Source organism: Acinonyx jubatus, chromosome C2 (assembly GCF_027475565.1).
Source record: "Acinonyx jubatus isolate Ajub_Pintada_27869175 chromosome C2, VMU_Ajub_asm_v1.0, whole genome shotgun sequence".
In the NCBI taxonomy this organism is placed as follows: Eukaryota; Metazoa; Chordata; class Mammalia; order Carnivora; family Felidae; genus Acinonyx; species Acinonyx jubatus.
The window spans coordinates 39,958,645-39,975,284 of NC_069384.1; the positions used below are offsets into that span (position 1 = coordinate 39,958,645).

General features: G+C 37.5%; 2 protein-coding genes across 4 annotated transcripts in view; one reads left to right on the plus strand and one right to left on the minus strand.

Moving 5' to 3' along the window:
- Nucleotides 1-279: 279 nt before the first annotated feature.
- CGGBP1 (CGG triplet repeat binding protein 1) lies at nucleotides 280-7,099 on the minus strand. 2 transcript variants are annotated; one of them, XM_027077574.2, is made up of 3 exons: nucleotides 6,942-7,099; nucleotides 6,138-6,340; nucleotides 280-3,914 (listed from the first exon to the last, which is right to left on the minus strand). In XM_027077574.2, the coding sequence occupies exon 3, from the start codon at nucleotides 3,893-3,895 to the stop codon at nucleotides 3,392-3,394; it is 504 nt and encodes a 167-aa protein (XP_026933375.1). In that variant the 5' UTR covers nucleotides 3,896-3,914; nucleotides 6,138-6,340; nucleotides 6,942-7,099; the 3' UTR covers nucleotides 280-3,391. The 2 variants fall into 2 exon arrangements, with proteins under 2 accessions (XP_026933375.1, XP_014921444.1); XM_015065958.3 differs by lacking the exon at nucleotides 6,942-7,099 and adding an exon at nucleotides 6,493-6,806.
- A 27-nt stretch (nucleotides 7,100-7,126) lies between these two features.
- Nucleotides 7,127-16,640, plus strand: part of ZNF654 (zinc finger protein 654) — a 92,664-nt gene continuing 83,150 nt past the window's right edge. For both annotated transcript variants that reach the window (XM_015065956.3, XM_053220705.1), the window contains exon 1: nucleotides 7,127-7,634. In XM_015065956.3, the coding sequence (XP_014921442.2) occupies nucleotides 7,446-7,634 (189 nt within the window). In that variant the 5' untranslated portion in view covers nucleotides 7,127-7,445. The remainder of the gene's footprint in view (nucleotides 7,635-16,640) is intronic.

Genomic DNA, 16,640 nt, shown 5'->3' on the forward strand with positions numbered 1-16,640 from the left:
AGAATACCACTAGGTAAGAACTGTATTTACCTTAGAAGTCTATGATAGTATGGATTGAGATAAATGAAGGTTTAGGACAGTCACTTCACTATTCACAAGTTAATCAGTGCTGACCAGAAACTAAAGCAATTTATTTTAGGTTAAGATTTTCAATCAAATTATAGGATGAATCTTCTATTTAATGAATATGTTTTAAGGTGATTTGTACTCATTTAAAGTCAGTTGGGGCAAGTCAAACCACAGAGAGCCCTCACAAAGACTAAGCACCAAATGACGAAATGTTTGTGGCTTTCGTTTTGGGCCACTTTAAATTTTATTTTGTTTAAATGTGTTTTCCATTAACATTCACATACAAATTCTTTCAGGCAAAAGTTTTAACATGGAACTTTCTGCTTGGAGATCTTGCCAACTTTTACTTACAACAGTTTTTAAGCAATGAATACTTCAGAAAAATCCCAAGCTGATACTTAATTGGTTACAATTGTAAGATGCAGAGCTTTTTCTTTAAAGTTTTCTGGTCCCCCAAAATCAGTAGGGCCAAATGCATTAACTGGAAGTAGCATTTGTTTAAAAAAAAAAAAAAGTCTTAAAGATGATAATGAATAAAATAACTATTTAGGCTCTCATACACAATCTTTCTAAATTTTCACCCTGTAGGAAATAATTACAATGTCTTTCAGGCTTGCTATATGCCCCACAGAATTAAAACAAAACAAAACAAAACAACAACAACAAGGAATTTAACATTTCAACAAGCTAGTAACTATTTACTGTAAGCATATAGTGAAATTCTGGAAGACATACTACCATACTTCAAGAAAACACTATTAACAGGTAAGCATGTGTTGAAGAAGGCAGTTTATAAATGAAACATTACAAATCTTATGTTTATGCATACAACTTATAAAATAGAAAAAAAAAACTGCTATTTTTCCAATAGTATAGCATCACACTAACACTATATAGTTAAGATTGAAAGCTTCTGTACACATGTCCATTACACCTTCATGGCAGCATACACCTTAGACATTTTCATTTGTTATCCAACATATGCCAACCATGGCTTCACGGATTTGTACCAGTTTGAGCAGGCTAAAGCAATCATTCTGCCTTACCTATTGAACTATGAGACAAAGTTAACCAGTTTCAGGGAACAAAAAGTTCCATAATCAGTAAACAAACATATTAAACCTCCACAACAGGATGGAAAATGCTTCTAAGGACATGATATAATCCTAATAGGAGGAAGAATTATGCCCCTAGATATATATATATGTGGGAATAGTTAGGAGCCTGGAGAAATACATTAACACATATGGGACCTAAATGATCATCAAATCAATAATAACTACTAGAAACTCAAATGTGAATTATTGGTTTTTCTTGTGCAACATCATCCAGTTTACTGCTTAGGACTACTCAAAACTGTTCTGCCACTATGTGTTTGCTGTTAGTGCAAATTAATATTAAAATAGGGAGCAGTCTGAATCACATGGAATTTTGAAAAATTAGAATGATTGTATATCTAACCTTATTTTTGTATTCTGAAAATGCTATAAAACTCAATTATTTTCCTAGCTTCTTATTCTACCATCTTAGTTAATTCAAAAGAAACATGGTTGCCTGCAAATTCTTTACTAGGGGAAGTAAAAGCAAAGTATATTTTGGTTATGTTTTGCTGCTGGTCTCCTCATGTATGTGCTTTAGCAATGACAGCACTACTCCAGGCATTAATTGTGCTACTTTACATAACTAAACGTGAGAAAAACTCAAATTTTGCCGAGCAATTTTTTTTTTCTTGGTGGCAGGCTTATTTTAAAATGAAAACAACACAAAAACTAACATAAAATCTAAAAATCAGATGGGCACTTTGACAACCCGAACTAGGAACTTAGGTCTGTAAAAGAAACTTAAGACATGGAAAGCTGTTTCTGAAAAACATAACCTTCTTATTCACTTTGGTTTTTTTTTTTTTTTTTTTGCAAATGAAGATTTGTGGTAAAATGACCTCAAAGATAACTCCAAGTCACATAGGGCATTCATGTTAGTGCTTTGTAATAGAAATATATTTCATGAGTATTTTAAACTTAAACGTTTTCAAGAAATTTAAGTTTTTTTTTAAAGCTCTAGTCCAAGTCTTCAGCTGTTTAGTTTTTAAAAAATATAATTTGGGTCTCCAATGGAGAGGATATAACTTACAGGATAAGTGAGGTTCGCAGAGATCATTTCCTGAACATGGTTGACCTTTAACAGGACTGATTATTTCCTCACCCAAACAGTTATGCAGGATACTGCCAGATCTCCCACTACAAAAATCTTGCCAGTCTTTCTAGACAATTGTTTACCATCCATGTTTAAAAACCTTGCACCACCAGAGGCAAAAGCGCATAAAAGTGAAAGTAAGTTAACTGGGTTCTATTTACCTAAAGTCTTATAAATCATATGGAAACATTAATGTATAGAAAGTAATTTCCTTATTATCTGATCTGTCAGCCAAAAGCTAATTACTAGTCTTCTGTAAAAACAGGAAACTCAATCATAAAATGTCTATGTTTAAATAAAAATGTCAATCTTTAAATCTTTTAACATCAAGACATTGGAAAAAAAAAGCTTGCAAGTTAAGATGATGCTTGAAATGAAAGCTATGGTTAAAAAAATTTGTTTATAGTAAGAGACTAAAATCATGTCACTGCAAAATTCCCCATGGCTTTTGGCACTGACATTAAAAGAATGATTTTAGTCTTTTGGTCACTTGAAGCTGCTACTAATACAATAAGCCTTTCAAAAGGGTGAAAAAAAGACAGTGAGGAACTGAAGGATAGATAAGGTAACTACATCATATACAAGCATAGTTTGAAATAAAGACAGTCATTTCTGCGAGGGATCTGAAGATAGAAGAACAGTTTCCCACCATCCCTTCCTCTTTGAAGAGGATCCTCTAATCAGAAATAATTCCTTTAAGTTACTGTGAGTGGTGTTGCCTGGCAGCAGCTTCAATTTCCTAGGCTAGTGTTCAATCCAAGTAATTAAGTAATTTCACAAGGAATAATCATATATGGCAACAGCGTAAAAAAGCAGGGCAGTTCTTCCATGCACAAACATTTCAGGAGAAAAACCATCAATTTTAAAGATAACCATCAGGTTTCAGGTATCCTAGCACACTCTAAACCCTAAGTTTTGCTTTACACCATTGGTGACTAAAATTAACAGTAAGTTTTGCAGTGAGGTTTTTTTTTTGTTTTTTGTTTTTTGCCTGCAACTATATACACATTGCAAAACTATTCTGCATCACATGATTTTAAATGAAATAAATATAAAAATGAACCACACAATCAACACATAACTTTAATACTCCACATTTATCTTGATCACAATGGTGGTAACCTCCTTGTCAACAATCTTGGGAGTTGAGGAGCTGATTCTCATTCTCATATCCATCAGGCAGGTATGCTCTCCTCAGCTGGTCTGACTTAGGTATGGAGCCTCCATTCTTCACATGGCGAGACAGGAAAGCACGGACTGCTGGGTGATCAGCTTTCTCGAGTGGGATGTTGGCTTCCAGGCACATTTTCACAAAGTCCTGGATAACACTGACTTTCTCTGTTTGCGCAGTACTGTTGCACTGAAGGGATGCAGTTAGGGGCCTCTGCTTCTTTCTCACGTTCTGCTCTTCAAATTCGGCCTTCCTCTTGGTATGAGTCTTTGACTTAAGGTGGTCACTAATGGCAGACTTGCGAACATGATTCAGAACCACATTGCAAGAAGTGCAGAAGAGTTTTCCTCCATCTTCGTGCAGCTCACCTCCAAACTCAGTGACTCGATCCAGGGGAGTCACATACAAAGCAGTCTTAGAACGGTTTCGGGCAGGTGGTGCTGTCACTACAAATCTTTCCATTCTGACTCTGAATAAGGTTCTTCAGAGACAAGAGAAACAAAGATAAGTGTTATAACAACAATTCATTCAGGAAGTAATTAACAAACAAAAGACAGGTATGAGCATTTTAAGATTTAAAGATTCCAGAAAACTTAATTCAAATTAATAGACTGTGTCTATTAACTCTTAACTTACCTGAAAATATGTAAGGGAAGGCAAAACCAGAGCAAATTACTAGTAACAATCAGGTCCATTCCTTGAATTTGATGAAATTCAAATAAATTAGAATTATGAAAAAAGAACTTCCAACTATTCCAGATGTCACTTTTAGGAAAACCTGATCTGATGCCAATATTTAGGGTATCAATTATATTACTCTCATTCAACTTAGATGTGTATTGAAGTTTAAAAGAGCTTCTTTTCCCAACACAGTTTTGGGGCAACTGATTTTAGGAACACAATTGTAGGGAATTATGTGCCAAGTTTGTTCAAACAGGTGGGCCACTAAACTGGCTTATTTCTATATGAAGATGGATGTAATGTCCAAAATTGTTCGGAAAAAACAAAAAGTAAAAACCAAGAAAGAACACAGACCAGCTGCAATTAATAGCAGCAACAAGGACATTAACTTTTAAAGCCAAAATACAGAGCTCAAAGTAAGTCATGTTTTAAAAAGTTTATTTATTTGAGAGAGACCGAGCACGAGGGGGGAGGGGCAGAGAGAGTGGGAGAGCGAGAATCTCAAGCAGGCTCTGGGCTGTCAGCACAGAGCCCAACATGGGGCTCAATCCCTTGAACAGCAAGATCATGACCTGAGTTGAAATCAAGAGTCAGACACTCAACTGACTGAGCCACCCAGGTGCCCCAGTCATATTTTAATGCAAATATACCTCCACTGAGTTTTATAAAGGTGATGATCAAGATATGCAAATGCTTTTTCTAATACTTGTTTCCTCTTTTTACCATTAAAAACTAATACCTTTGTTAATTATTTATTTTACCTATTAACTAGTAAGTTAGCACAAATCTAAAAAGTTAACATAGTGCCTACCTAGTATATGATAGGTGCTCAATCACAATTTGTTGATGGAAAGTAAATGATTATCTTTGTTATTTTTCTGAATCTTTAACTCAGGAGTGGCATGATAATTATTAATTTATCCTAATAATTTTTTATGATTATTACCAAAATCATGACGTTACTTCTATGGACACTGAAAAATTGAGATACCAAACAAATGTTTTCAGTGACAACCATTTGTTCTCTGGAGCTATTCCTTCGGACTAAGCTCTTACATTAACCTATATATAACAAATTAAAATATCAGCAATAATGAAGTATTCCCTTAACCCATACTAGAGAATTCATAGCTGGGTTATATGAAATCTCTCTCAAAAGACCTCTAAATTGCTAATATATGTGTTATGTATGACACCTGTGGACATAAATTCAGAAAGGTAACATTTCACAGAAATTCTGGAAAATATGATAAAGTTTAGATTTTAATAGATTTAATGGTTTTCTTTCCATTAAAAAAATTGTTTAATGCTGGACTCTCATGTGTCAAATTTTGTTAGACTACAGGTTTTCAATGGCATACAAGACAGATATGATTCCTGCCCCCCAAAATAGTAGTGAATTACTATTACACATTTTTGTACTTTAATAGTTTCTTTTTTCTTTTCTTCCCCCCCCCCCCCCCCCCCACCTTAAGTAGGCTTCACATCCTGCTCAGAGCCCAACACAGGGCTTGAACTCACCACCCTGAGATCAAGAGTTCGATGTTCAACTGACTGAGCCAACCAGGCACTCCAATGGTAGTGTTTTTACTCCTATGGCAAATCAGTCCCAACTATGATTAATGGTTCTAGGCTAGTAATGAAAAACATTAAGTATCTGTGCCCAGGAATGGTTAAATTTTTCAATGAGAAAAGTCGTCTGTCTTTAAATATTTGGATTTCAAACTTTAAAATAATAAACATGTTCATTATTCTTTGAAGCATAAAATGCTCAATCATTTGTGCTAATGTTAAAGGCCTATACATTCCAAAGAGTTGTAACTTTCAAAAAGTCTGTGTTACTGCAGAGGCAAATATCCACCCAGTAGAGGATGCTCGACTTTACAGACCTGAATAACAAGTGTTTTCAACAAAAGGTAAAGATATTTTAAACGAGGAAGTTAAAAAATTAGCCAATAAAAGAGAAGCAAATTATTTACTAGATCGAAATAAAACTCGTAAGTTTTCAAGTTTAAATGTTTACCCGGTCAGTTTCCAGTTTTTTCGTCTTGATACTTAGCAGTGAATGGTCTCCAAAGCAAAACCAGAGACGATGGAAATCCTGGAACTTCCGTTTGTTCAAACCCGGAGATGCTTTCAAATCAGTTTTTCAACAAGTGGTGATGGGGAAATAGTTTCTGGGCTTGCACCCTATTTTCCCTGCGGTGCCGGGAAGTCATGCCTTTACTGTAAAACATGAAAAACAAATGGAAAGAAAAAATGGGGGAGGGGGAGGGAAGAAGGGTAGATAAAAAGACGAACAACACAGCCACCACGCAGGTGTCTTTGAAATCGCTCCCTTTAGGTAACTTCACCCAAATCCGGATCCCAACGTTTACCTCAACACCTCCACACTCCTCAACCCAGTCCTTTCTCAGTTGTCTGCCCCGCTTTGCACCTCCTCGCGCGCCCCAGGCCCGAGGGTTCGGGAGGGGGAGGGAAAGGCGGGGCGCGGGACGTTCCCGGCGTCTAGACTCCCTCCTCCCGCTCCAAGCTCAGCACGCTGGCGCCCCACAACCCTTGCCCCGCTAGCTGGGCAGGGCCGAGACCCAGCCGCCGGCCGTGGGCCCGGGAACTCGACAGCAGAGTTGGCGGCAGTCTCAGGGGAGGAGGCGGCGGGCGCCTGGCGGAGGCGTCCGCTGTCAGGCTTCCCGTCTCCTCCCTCTTCCTCCCGCCGACAACGGCGCCCCGGCCCCGCCCCCGGCTCCCGCTTCAGGACGGAAGGCCCCGGGCCCAAAGCCCGCACCAACGGCCGGGCCCACCCTCGGCCTCCCTAGTTCCTCGGTACCGTAGGATCGGGGCCGCCGATAGGGGAAGTGGACGAGACCCGGCCGGAAAGGAAAGGAGGAAGAAGAAAAAAAGGAGCCAGGGGGTGAAGGAGGAGGAAAACCCGCCGCCGCCGCCGTCGTCGTCGCCGTTGCCCGATCGAGCCCCGCGGCGGCCGCCGTGTCCCCCGCCGCGCCCCGTCCTCTTGCGCCGCCTACGGCAAAGCTCGTAGGCGGTCCCCAGCAACCGCCGAGCAGCAGTGACCAACGGACCGCAAGTCTATCAAACAGACGGCTGATTCGGCCAATGGGAGTGGAAGGGTGGGCATGTGTGTGATTGGCAACTTCCTATATCCAATGAAAACTGGGGGCGTGGGTGGGCGGAGCCGGAAGTAGAGCCAGCCGAGAGGCCCCTGTCCGGCTCGGGCGGAGGGAAGGGGGAGGGAACTAGAGGAGGAGGAGGTTAGCCGAGGCAGCTACAGCGGCGGCGGCGTAGGGGCTGGTACGCGCTGGGCGGCGAGAGCCTCATGGCGGAGGAAGAGAGCGATCAAGAGGCCGAACGCCTCGGAGAAGAGCTCGTGGCCATTGTGGAGTCCCCGCCAGGCCCTGTTGGGCTCAGAGCTGCGGGTGACGGCAGAGGTGGCGCTGGCAGCGGCAGCTGCGGTGTCGGCGGCTTTGGGATCAGCAGTCGGGATTACTGCCGACGCTTCTGTCAGGTGAGGCGCCCGTCGGCCGCCCGGACTTGTCACCCGGGTCCTGGGCCTCCCTGCTTTTCCTTGCCTTTTCGTTCTCGAATCAGGGCTGTGTCCGGTGTCCGCTCTACCAGCCCAACAAGGAGAGAGAGTGAAGCTCCCTCCTCCACCTATCCGGCTTGGGGTGGGGGGCAGGGAGCGGGACTGGGATGACCCGCGGGTTTAGGGTTGCTGAGAAAGTGAGTTTGTCAGGGGTTGGAAGGGCTGGAGAGAAGGGGGGTCAGCTGGCAGGAAAACTGTGTACTGACATGCCTCCTCTGCTCCAAACAGACCCCTTTCTGCCCGAGGGTCCCGCCTTCTTGGGTTTCCTACCCTGTTCCTTCTCACCTCATTTGGAATCTCTGGCAACATTTCCTGCCTTCCCTTCTCCGCCCCTTGCCCCCCGTATTCTCCCCTTTTTCGGAGATGGGAGGCGTGCCATCTCTCTACCGCCCCCTCTCCTGTCATCGCCACCCCTCCCCCTCTGCTAGGGTCTCCTGTCATCCCCTCACGAGATCCCACTGGGCCATTTCTCCAGTTGGTTTTAGGCGCTGACCCACTGTTAGTTACTTTTTTGGGAGGTGGGGTTAAGGCAGTGTGATTGTCATCTTTCCTTTTCTTACCCCGGTTCCCCGACACACGTAGTTTGTTTTTTAATGAGCTGTTGATAGAGAAAGTAGTTTTCCTTAAACTATTGCTCCGATTACCTCACCACCCCCTTCATGTTTTAAATTACAATGTATTTTATGTAGCCTGTAAAATACAGTGTCTAAACAGTGACGGTAAATTATTTACTTGGTCGTCTGCCACTACGATTTGATGTAGTTGAAAGTGTTTGACTGTAATCAAATATTATAGCAAGAAAGTACTTGTCTGGGGGTAAAATTTGTGTAATTTACACTCACATCTACGCGTATTTATACTTCAAATATTTCGTTCTCATTCACCATAGTCTTGCGATTTGGATTTTTTTTTATTCCTTTAACACTCCATTCCCTTGTTTTATTTTATTATCTTACATGTATAGGGTTTGAATCATGGCTCCACCACTTCCTAGTCTTGTTACCTTGTAACCTAAGTAACCTACTGGTTACTTAATCTCTCTGTGCCTTAGTTTCCTCTTCAGTCAAATAGGAAGAGTAATTAAATGGGTGACTATGTAAAGGGTTTGGATCTTTTACATGTTAATTGAAGGTAGCTATTAATTTCATCTTGGTAACAAGTAGGAATGAAGTTAAGCAGCGGTTGGGCATTGTATTCGCTGAAATTTGATGTTATGCCTTCCCAGGCATTGAAAGAAAACGGATGGATTGACCTTTTCAGTTAAGTTTTTAATGCTTTAAATTGTTTTCGACTCCCTCCTCCCACCTCTATAGATAAATTGGTTTGAAGGTGGAAATTGTCTTGGGATGAAGTGTGTCAGTTTTCTTTGGCATTGCTCTCTGGTGACTTTTGGAAGTATATGTTTGCATATGTTTTGGTATTGGCATTCACTGGATTTAGAGGCTCAGTGTCTTTACAGTACATATCTTCTTATTGTATATTTTACATGTAGAAACCATGTTATCAGTATACTTTGCATCTATGGGAATTTTAAACTTCCAAAAATTAGGTTACAGTTGATTTTTTAAATACATTCATGGGCAGAAAGGGTTTTTTTCATTTTTTTTTCTATGTTTTGCTTTTTATATTTTTAATGAGCGACTTGGTTTTGGTTACATTTAGCTTTGTTGATTTAGTTGATCAGATAATTGTTAATTGCTGTAGCACTTAAAATTTTGAGGGCCAGAACATTTTTGTAGAACTTTTAACTATTCTTCTTCTGTATCTTGAAATCGTTTTTAAGAACAAATGAATAAATTTGGCCTGGGAAATACAGCATCCAAACAGTGACAGTAAATTATTTTAAGAACAAATGAAGTTGATGGTTCTATAAAAGTTCGCTGCCTCTTAAATATCCAGGAAAGTAAATTAAACAGGAAGTGCTTAACGAACCTTTATTTTATATTGCTAAATTATGAGTTAAGTTAAACTGACATACTTTCACGTTACCAACTTTTACCTGAAACCTCATTACATATTTTATAGTACTCTAGATTACCAGTAGATTTGTTCCTGGGCTCTTGTCCTATTTTCACCTTGCAGGTGAGCTTTGTAAAGTCTTTTTTTACATTAAAACTTTAAGATGGAATAAAAGATTATCTGTCTTAAGTTGAATTTTATCCATTGATTAATATAATCTAGTATAGTAGTTCTGTTTCATTTGCCAGTAAAGGAAACAGTGGATCATATAATCTAATTCCCAAAGATTTTCTTTTTAAGCATTTGGTTTTCTAATATTCACTAAGGATAATATGAAGTAATTTATATTCATTAGTAGATTACTTAATCATGGGTAATCTGCAAAATGGATAATATGCACTTGGGTGGGTGTCAGTTAACATACATGAATTAGGGACACCTGGGTGGTTCAGTTGGTTGGGTGTCCAGCTTCGGCTCAGGTCATGATCTCATGGTTTGTGGGTTCAAGCCCCATATCAGGCTCTACAGTGACAAATCAAGCCTGAAGCCTGCTTCGGATTCTGTGTGTGTGTGTGTGTGTGTGTGTGTGTGTGTGTGTGTGTGTGTGTCTGCCCCTCCTCCTCTTGTGCACGTGCTCTCTCTCTCTCTCTCTCTCTCTCTCAAAAATAAGTAAGCATTAAAAAATAATTTAAAAAATATATGAATTATACACAGACGTTTCTGGCATTGAAAAGAAAGGCTTCAATTTATCTTCCTCCTTTTAGAGAGAAATATGAATCAAAATTTCTTGTCAGTTAGTTGTGTGGGTGAAGGGAGAGAGGAAGGAACACTTCAAGAGAGGTTCTTGTATCTTTTACCATAGGGAGAAGTAAAACAGAAGATAGAGGTGATACAAAGTGGTGATAATTATGCCTACACTCAGTGCAGTTGATGAAATACTTTTCTGTTTGAGAAGCAATACAAGTAATTGTAAAATCTCAGATTAAGGGAATAGCCCCTCAGCTTTCAGCTAGTTTTTGAGGTGATAGATTTGAGAGATTGAAAGTGTTGGTTTCCAATAGTTACCTGGTGTAGTGTTGGACTAACTGCCCCTATCACATCCTCCCTTGGCTCTTATTAGTATACCCTGAGCAAATGCGTAAATAGAATTGGCTTGTAACTGATATTTAATTTGCTTTTAGGATGAAAGGAGGGGGAGAATAATTTTTATTGAGGGCCTGCTAACTCTTAAGGCCTTCATATTGATTTTATTACACAAGTTACATAGTTGAAATTGAGGCTTGAACAAGTTAACTTATTTTCAGTTCTATTAGGAGGGTGAATTGGGATTTGAACCCAGCCTTCAATTTCTATTGAAAGACAGATTGAAATCACAAATAAATCTTCAAATAATTATAAAATGATTTTTTTTTTTTTTTTTTGGCAAGTGGTGCAAAGTAGTTACCGGAAGTACTCTGGGAATCATGGGTGAAAAGTTGTAAAAGTCCTCTTTAATGTCACAGTATAAAAAATACTTCAAGAAACAGTCAGATAATTATTTCTCTGACTTGTTTGGTATTGTGAACTATTTCTCCAATGCCTGAAGGTTGTAATAATTCAGCTTACCTTGTTGGCTAGATATATTGAAATGTTTTCATCGAAAACTGTATACTAGCAAGTTAAGAACTTTCTTAGTTTAGTGCCAGAAAGAATATAGTGAGTGATAAAGAAGTATTTCTGGAAACACATTGATATGTTGACTAACACAGACTTTTAAATTGTTTTTTACTACAGTAGAGTTAATAGCCATCCCATGAGGATGTCATGAGTATAAAAGGAGTGAATGAACCTGAAGTCCTCAGTACTATACCTAGCACATAGTTAAGATTAAATAGATAGAAGCTATTAATATTTCTCTCCTGCAAAATCCTCTGAAGGTTTAAGAGGGACATTAGAGATAATCTAATCTGTAAGTCACTTATAGTTTATATCCCACAATAAAATTTAGAGAAAATTTGGGAATGTTACAGTTCTAAAATTCTGTTATTTAACTAGAAGATCCTGATGAAATATTAAATGATGTGCAAAAACAACAGCATTTTCTCAGAGATTTTGTTTCCTTCAGCGGACATTTGGCAAAGACAATATTTTTGATTATCTTAATTGGGGGGTTGCTACTGGTGTATTGTGGGTAGAGGCCAGGGAGGGTGTTGAACATCTTAAAATGCACAGAGCAGCCCCAGCAACAAAGAATTATCTGGCTCAAAATATCAGTAGTGCCTAAATTGAGAAACCCCACTATACCTTTACTTTGGAACTCACTGGATACTTTACATCTGTATTACTGATACAAATGGCAAAAAAGTATTCAGTGATCCTTAAGTAAATTTTAACAACTGTGTACTGGGCACTTGAATAGGTACCCAAGAGACAATGTAACAGATAAAAAGGATTTGCCTCATGGTTTAAACATTGTAACTTTAGAGAAATTAAAAATTTAATTGTATTTGGAAAACATAATCTTGATTTCTTAGTCTTAATATAGAATTTACATAGTATTTATAGTTCTTTAGTAGTTTCTTAGAGTGTAAGAATACATTATTAACAATTCTTGCTATTAATTGGAATTATTTTTAATTTACTTTTAATTTTTATAAGTGTTTTATATGTATTTATTTCAAAACATCATACAGGACTTGAATATCAGGAATTGCATTTTGCTGATAATAGAGACTTGAATACCTTAAACAGTTGTATACATTTCTTTTTTTTTATGTGAAAAGTCTTGAATGGATAGTATAGGAATGATATAGTAGCTTTATGATCATTGTACCATCATTTGCTCTTTCTTATCGGTCGTCCTTGTCTTATCTCACATTTGCTTCATGACCCAACATAGTTGCTGGAGTCCCAGTCATCACATCTGGTTCTAAGTAGCAGGAACAGGGGTAAACCAAACATATATTGCCCAAATCCTACTCAGTGACTTTCATTTTCATCTTGTTAGGTATCTCCATCTGGAAAAAATGCTAGGAATTTTCTTTTCTTTTCTTTTTTTTTTGTATCATTTTTCCTGATAAACACAGGTCTGTGATTTTGTTAGCAAGAAAGAAAACAAGAATAGGTATTAGAGAGGCAACCAGTCCCCGCCACCCCCCCCCCCCCCCCCCGGTTTATCATAAAAAGCAGCATATACTATCCCTTTCTTAACCCACACATTTCCCAAAGGCAATCAGTTGCAACTCTTTTATAGCTCTTATGATCTTTACCTCCATGTTTATAAATATTTTTTTTTCCTAGTTGTAGATATGATCAGTTAGCCAGCCTACTTGATGGAGGAGATGGGGAGTACCTTACCATCTCACTGTTCAGTTTGTACACTTTGAATTTACCACTCCTCCCCTTTTCTCTATATCCACTTCCCTACCCTCTAACCCCTTCCTCCTCTGCCTTATTACTTCTAAGTCTCTTATAGTTTAGCCTTTCCAGAGAATCTGGAGTTTACATTGATTTAGTAGAGGAAGGGATCTTGGGGAGACTCCATGGGTCTGTTTTTCATTCTACTTTCACCTCCACTTTTAGAGATATGTGGTGTTTGACATTCCTGAGATTTTCTGGTGTTCTTTAGTACAAATTAGCTTGTTCCCAAATTTCCTTCCCCCTTTCTAAATAATAGCTATCTAAATCTTGTCATCTCTCCCTTTTCATTGTTTTTTTCCTTGTGAGTTAAGCTCTTTTGAAACAAAAATATTTTTACTGTTATTTCAGTGGAGTTTTCAAATGGGAGCAGAAATAAATGTGTGTTCAATCTGCCACATTTAACTAGAAGTCTCAAATTAGTTTTTCAGCTCAGCAAAGAATAATAGACATGATGAAAAGGAAAAGAACTGAAACTAATTCATAGTGATTTATTTACTTTTGAAAAAGAGTATCCTACTTCCTGATATACTCTGTAGTGAATATTCAGAGCTAGAAAAAATTTCATCACACAAATTTACTTTGTTCCTTTTGGCAAAATAATTTTTTTATTACTAAATTGCAAATTAAAATTTTAGCTTTTCAAAGATAGTTTTCAAAATTTGACACATTTGGGATATTTCCAGTGTTCATAAAGGGTGAATTCCATAGAAACACATTAATTTATTATAATTAGTATTATATTAATATATTACATTATGTACATTATATTACATTAATATAATTATAACATTATAATTTATAACTTAGGGTTATAGGTTAGTTGATTAGTTGATCTCAGTTAATTGTTGTTGCTATTGTTGTTTAATGTGTTTTAGGTTGGTTTTCAGAATTGAATGGTACTAATTTTTCCTTATGACATTACAATATTGAAAATAACCTTAATGAGCAGTTAGGGGAGTTGTTACATATAGTAGAATCCTATGTCCTCCCAACAGTCATGTTTTTAAAGAATATTTATTCATATGAAAACTGTTCATTGTATAATAACTACTGAAAAAAACACAGGAAGCAGGTAATGTCACTTCTGTATATAAAAAAGACTGAAAAAGAAATATCAAATTGTTAATGGTGGATAACTTCTTAGTGATAAGTTTATAGCTGAATTTGATTATTTTCTTTACACTTATTTATTTTTTATATTTTCTTAGTTAAACCAACTACCTTTATAATCAGAGGAAAAATAAAGTATAAAAAACACATTTTGGGGCTCCTGGATGACTCTGTTACTCTCCGACTCTTGATTTCAGTTTAGGTCGTGTTCTCACAGTTTGTGAGATCAAGCCTTACATTGGGCGCTGTGCTGAGTGTGGAGCCTGCTTGGGATTCTCTCTCTCCCTCTGTCTCTGTCCCTCCTCTGCTCATGCTCTTGTTCTCTCCCAAAATAAATAAATGAACATTAAAAAGTCCACGTTTTATTTTTTTCTCTTTCTACCTCTTTATCTTATTTTCTGTAAATAAATGCACTAAATGCCAGATTAATTAAGTATAATGAAATTTAACTCCTTGGTTCCTAAAAGTACGTGCATTTTTTAAAAAATGAATTGGTTAAGTGAACTTATGAAGGTCATTTTAGGTAAACCAATGAGACCCTAAATTTAAATAACTTCTTTATACACAGTCTTACAGTAAAAGTATGTCCATACTGCTTTCTAATAACCATCATCAGTCATACTGGCTTCAAAAAATTGATCTCCATTTTAATTTTGTAGATAAAATGGTAGAAGAAAATATTTTTAAATGAAGTTTATTGCTTTTAAGTTTTTTAATGATACCATCATTTTGCAGTTCTGCCAAACAGAAGTGAGGTACCAGTTGTACTATTATTGTTGGCACTGAATCTTTGTTTTCCTGCCAAAAAGTGTTAAACTATACCTTAGCAATTACAAACAAAAGCAAAAAGAATTTTAAATTAAATTTAATAAAACTATGGCAAAATCTGTGTCTGGAAAGTTATTTGAAAAAACCAATGTGATCAGTAAAATATGGTGAACTGGTATACCATTTTAAATGTATACTAATATGTAATGGTAAGGATATTAGGACATTTGAAATCTGAGGTAATTTATTTAACTAAATACAGATCCTACTTATGTTATAAGTCATTTATGGTAGTACCTGCTCTACACTGGAGAGTATTTTTAAGTTCCGTAATTTCTAATAAATCTGGTACTAGATAGGTAACCTTTAGCTTTCATGTAATATGTATCACATTGATTCCTTAGCTCCCTATTTCTCTGACAGGTCAGTTCATTGTTTCACCAGTGTACTCTATTCAGTATGGATCTGTTCCCTAGTATGAGACCCAATCAATGTCACCTGGTTAGAGCCATGGTGGAATACTGGTGGCAAACTAAACATGAGAGGAGGTCAGTCTGTATAATTCGTTACATAAGACCTTAAAGTCCGGTACACTGACACTCTGTGCAAGCACTCAGTACACTCAACTCTCCAAAGCAGTGGTGAATATGAAAATAGCTAAAAGGCTTTCCTTTTAGGCTGTAGGGAAAAGAGTCATTGATATTATAGTCGAAGCTTGTCAGTTATAGAAGTCACTGGATATATAGTAGTAAGCAAACAGTCATTGTCCATGTTTTTGTGTACAGTTATCACTTTGGTAAGTTCTATGAAGTACGGGTATTCAATACTATAAAGCAGAGGCCTACAAGAGACTTGCCTATTTTTGGATTCTTGGGCAAGTTGAAGTCTGCTGAGACTCTTTGTTTTGTTTAGTTTGAACATGTTGAATTTAAAATGCCTTTTCTCATCGAATGAGAGATCTTAAAGATACCTGGATTTACAGAATCCAGAGTGCAGAAATGAGGTCTGGTCATCTTAGCAGTGTGAATGGATGGCATTTGAAGCCATGTGTATGTATAAGCTAACATAAGGAGATAATATGGAGTGGGAAAAGAAGGGGACTTAGAAATGAATCTTCAGTGACTACACAGTACAGTTGCCTGGTAGAAAAGATTGAGTCTTCAAATGAAGTCTGAGAAAGATTAAAGAGGTTGGAGAAAACCAAGTAACTATGGTATCACAGAAATCAAGGGTAGAGAATGTTTCAGGATAGAGTGAATGGTGCTTGACATTGAAAGCCACTGAGATCCAACCATTGAGTTAACATGGAGGTCTTTGGTGACTTTAAGCAGAGCTGTTTTGATGTAGTGATGGAAGTAGGAATCAGACTGGAGTAGTTTGAGGAGTGAGAGGCAAAGAAAGAGAGACAGTAAGTATAGATAACTTTTAAAGGAGAAGAAAAGATAGGTAGAAGGTGGAGAGCTTATAGATTAAAGCTGAGGATTTAAAAAAATAAACGTGAGAATTTGGCATGTTTAAAATCTGATAAAAATGATTAATTTGAAAGGCAGAGGTAAATCTACAAAAGAAAGAAGGGATAATCTATAAAATAAGATTCCAAAAAGAGAAGGAAAGATAAGATTCAAAACACAAATGTAGGGGTTGCTTTATATAGAATTTTGGGGTAGCAGGAAAGTTCATCTGTTTAGAGTA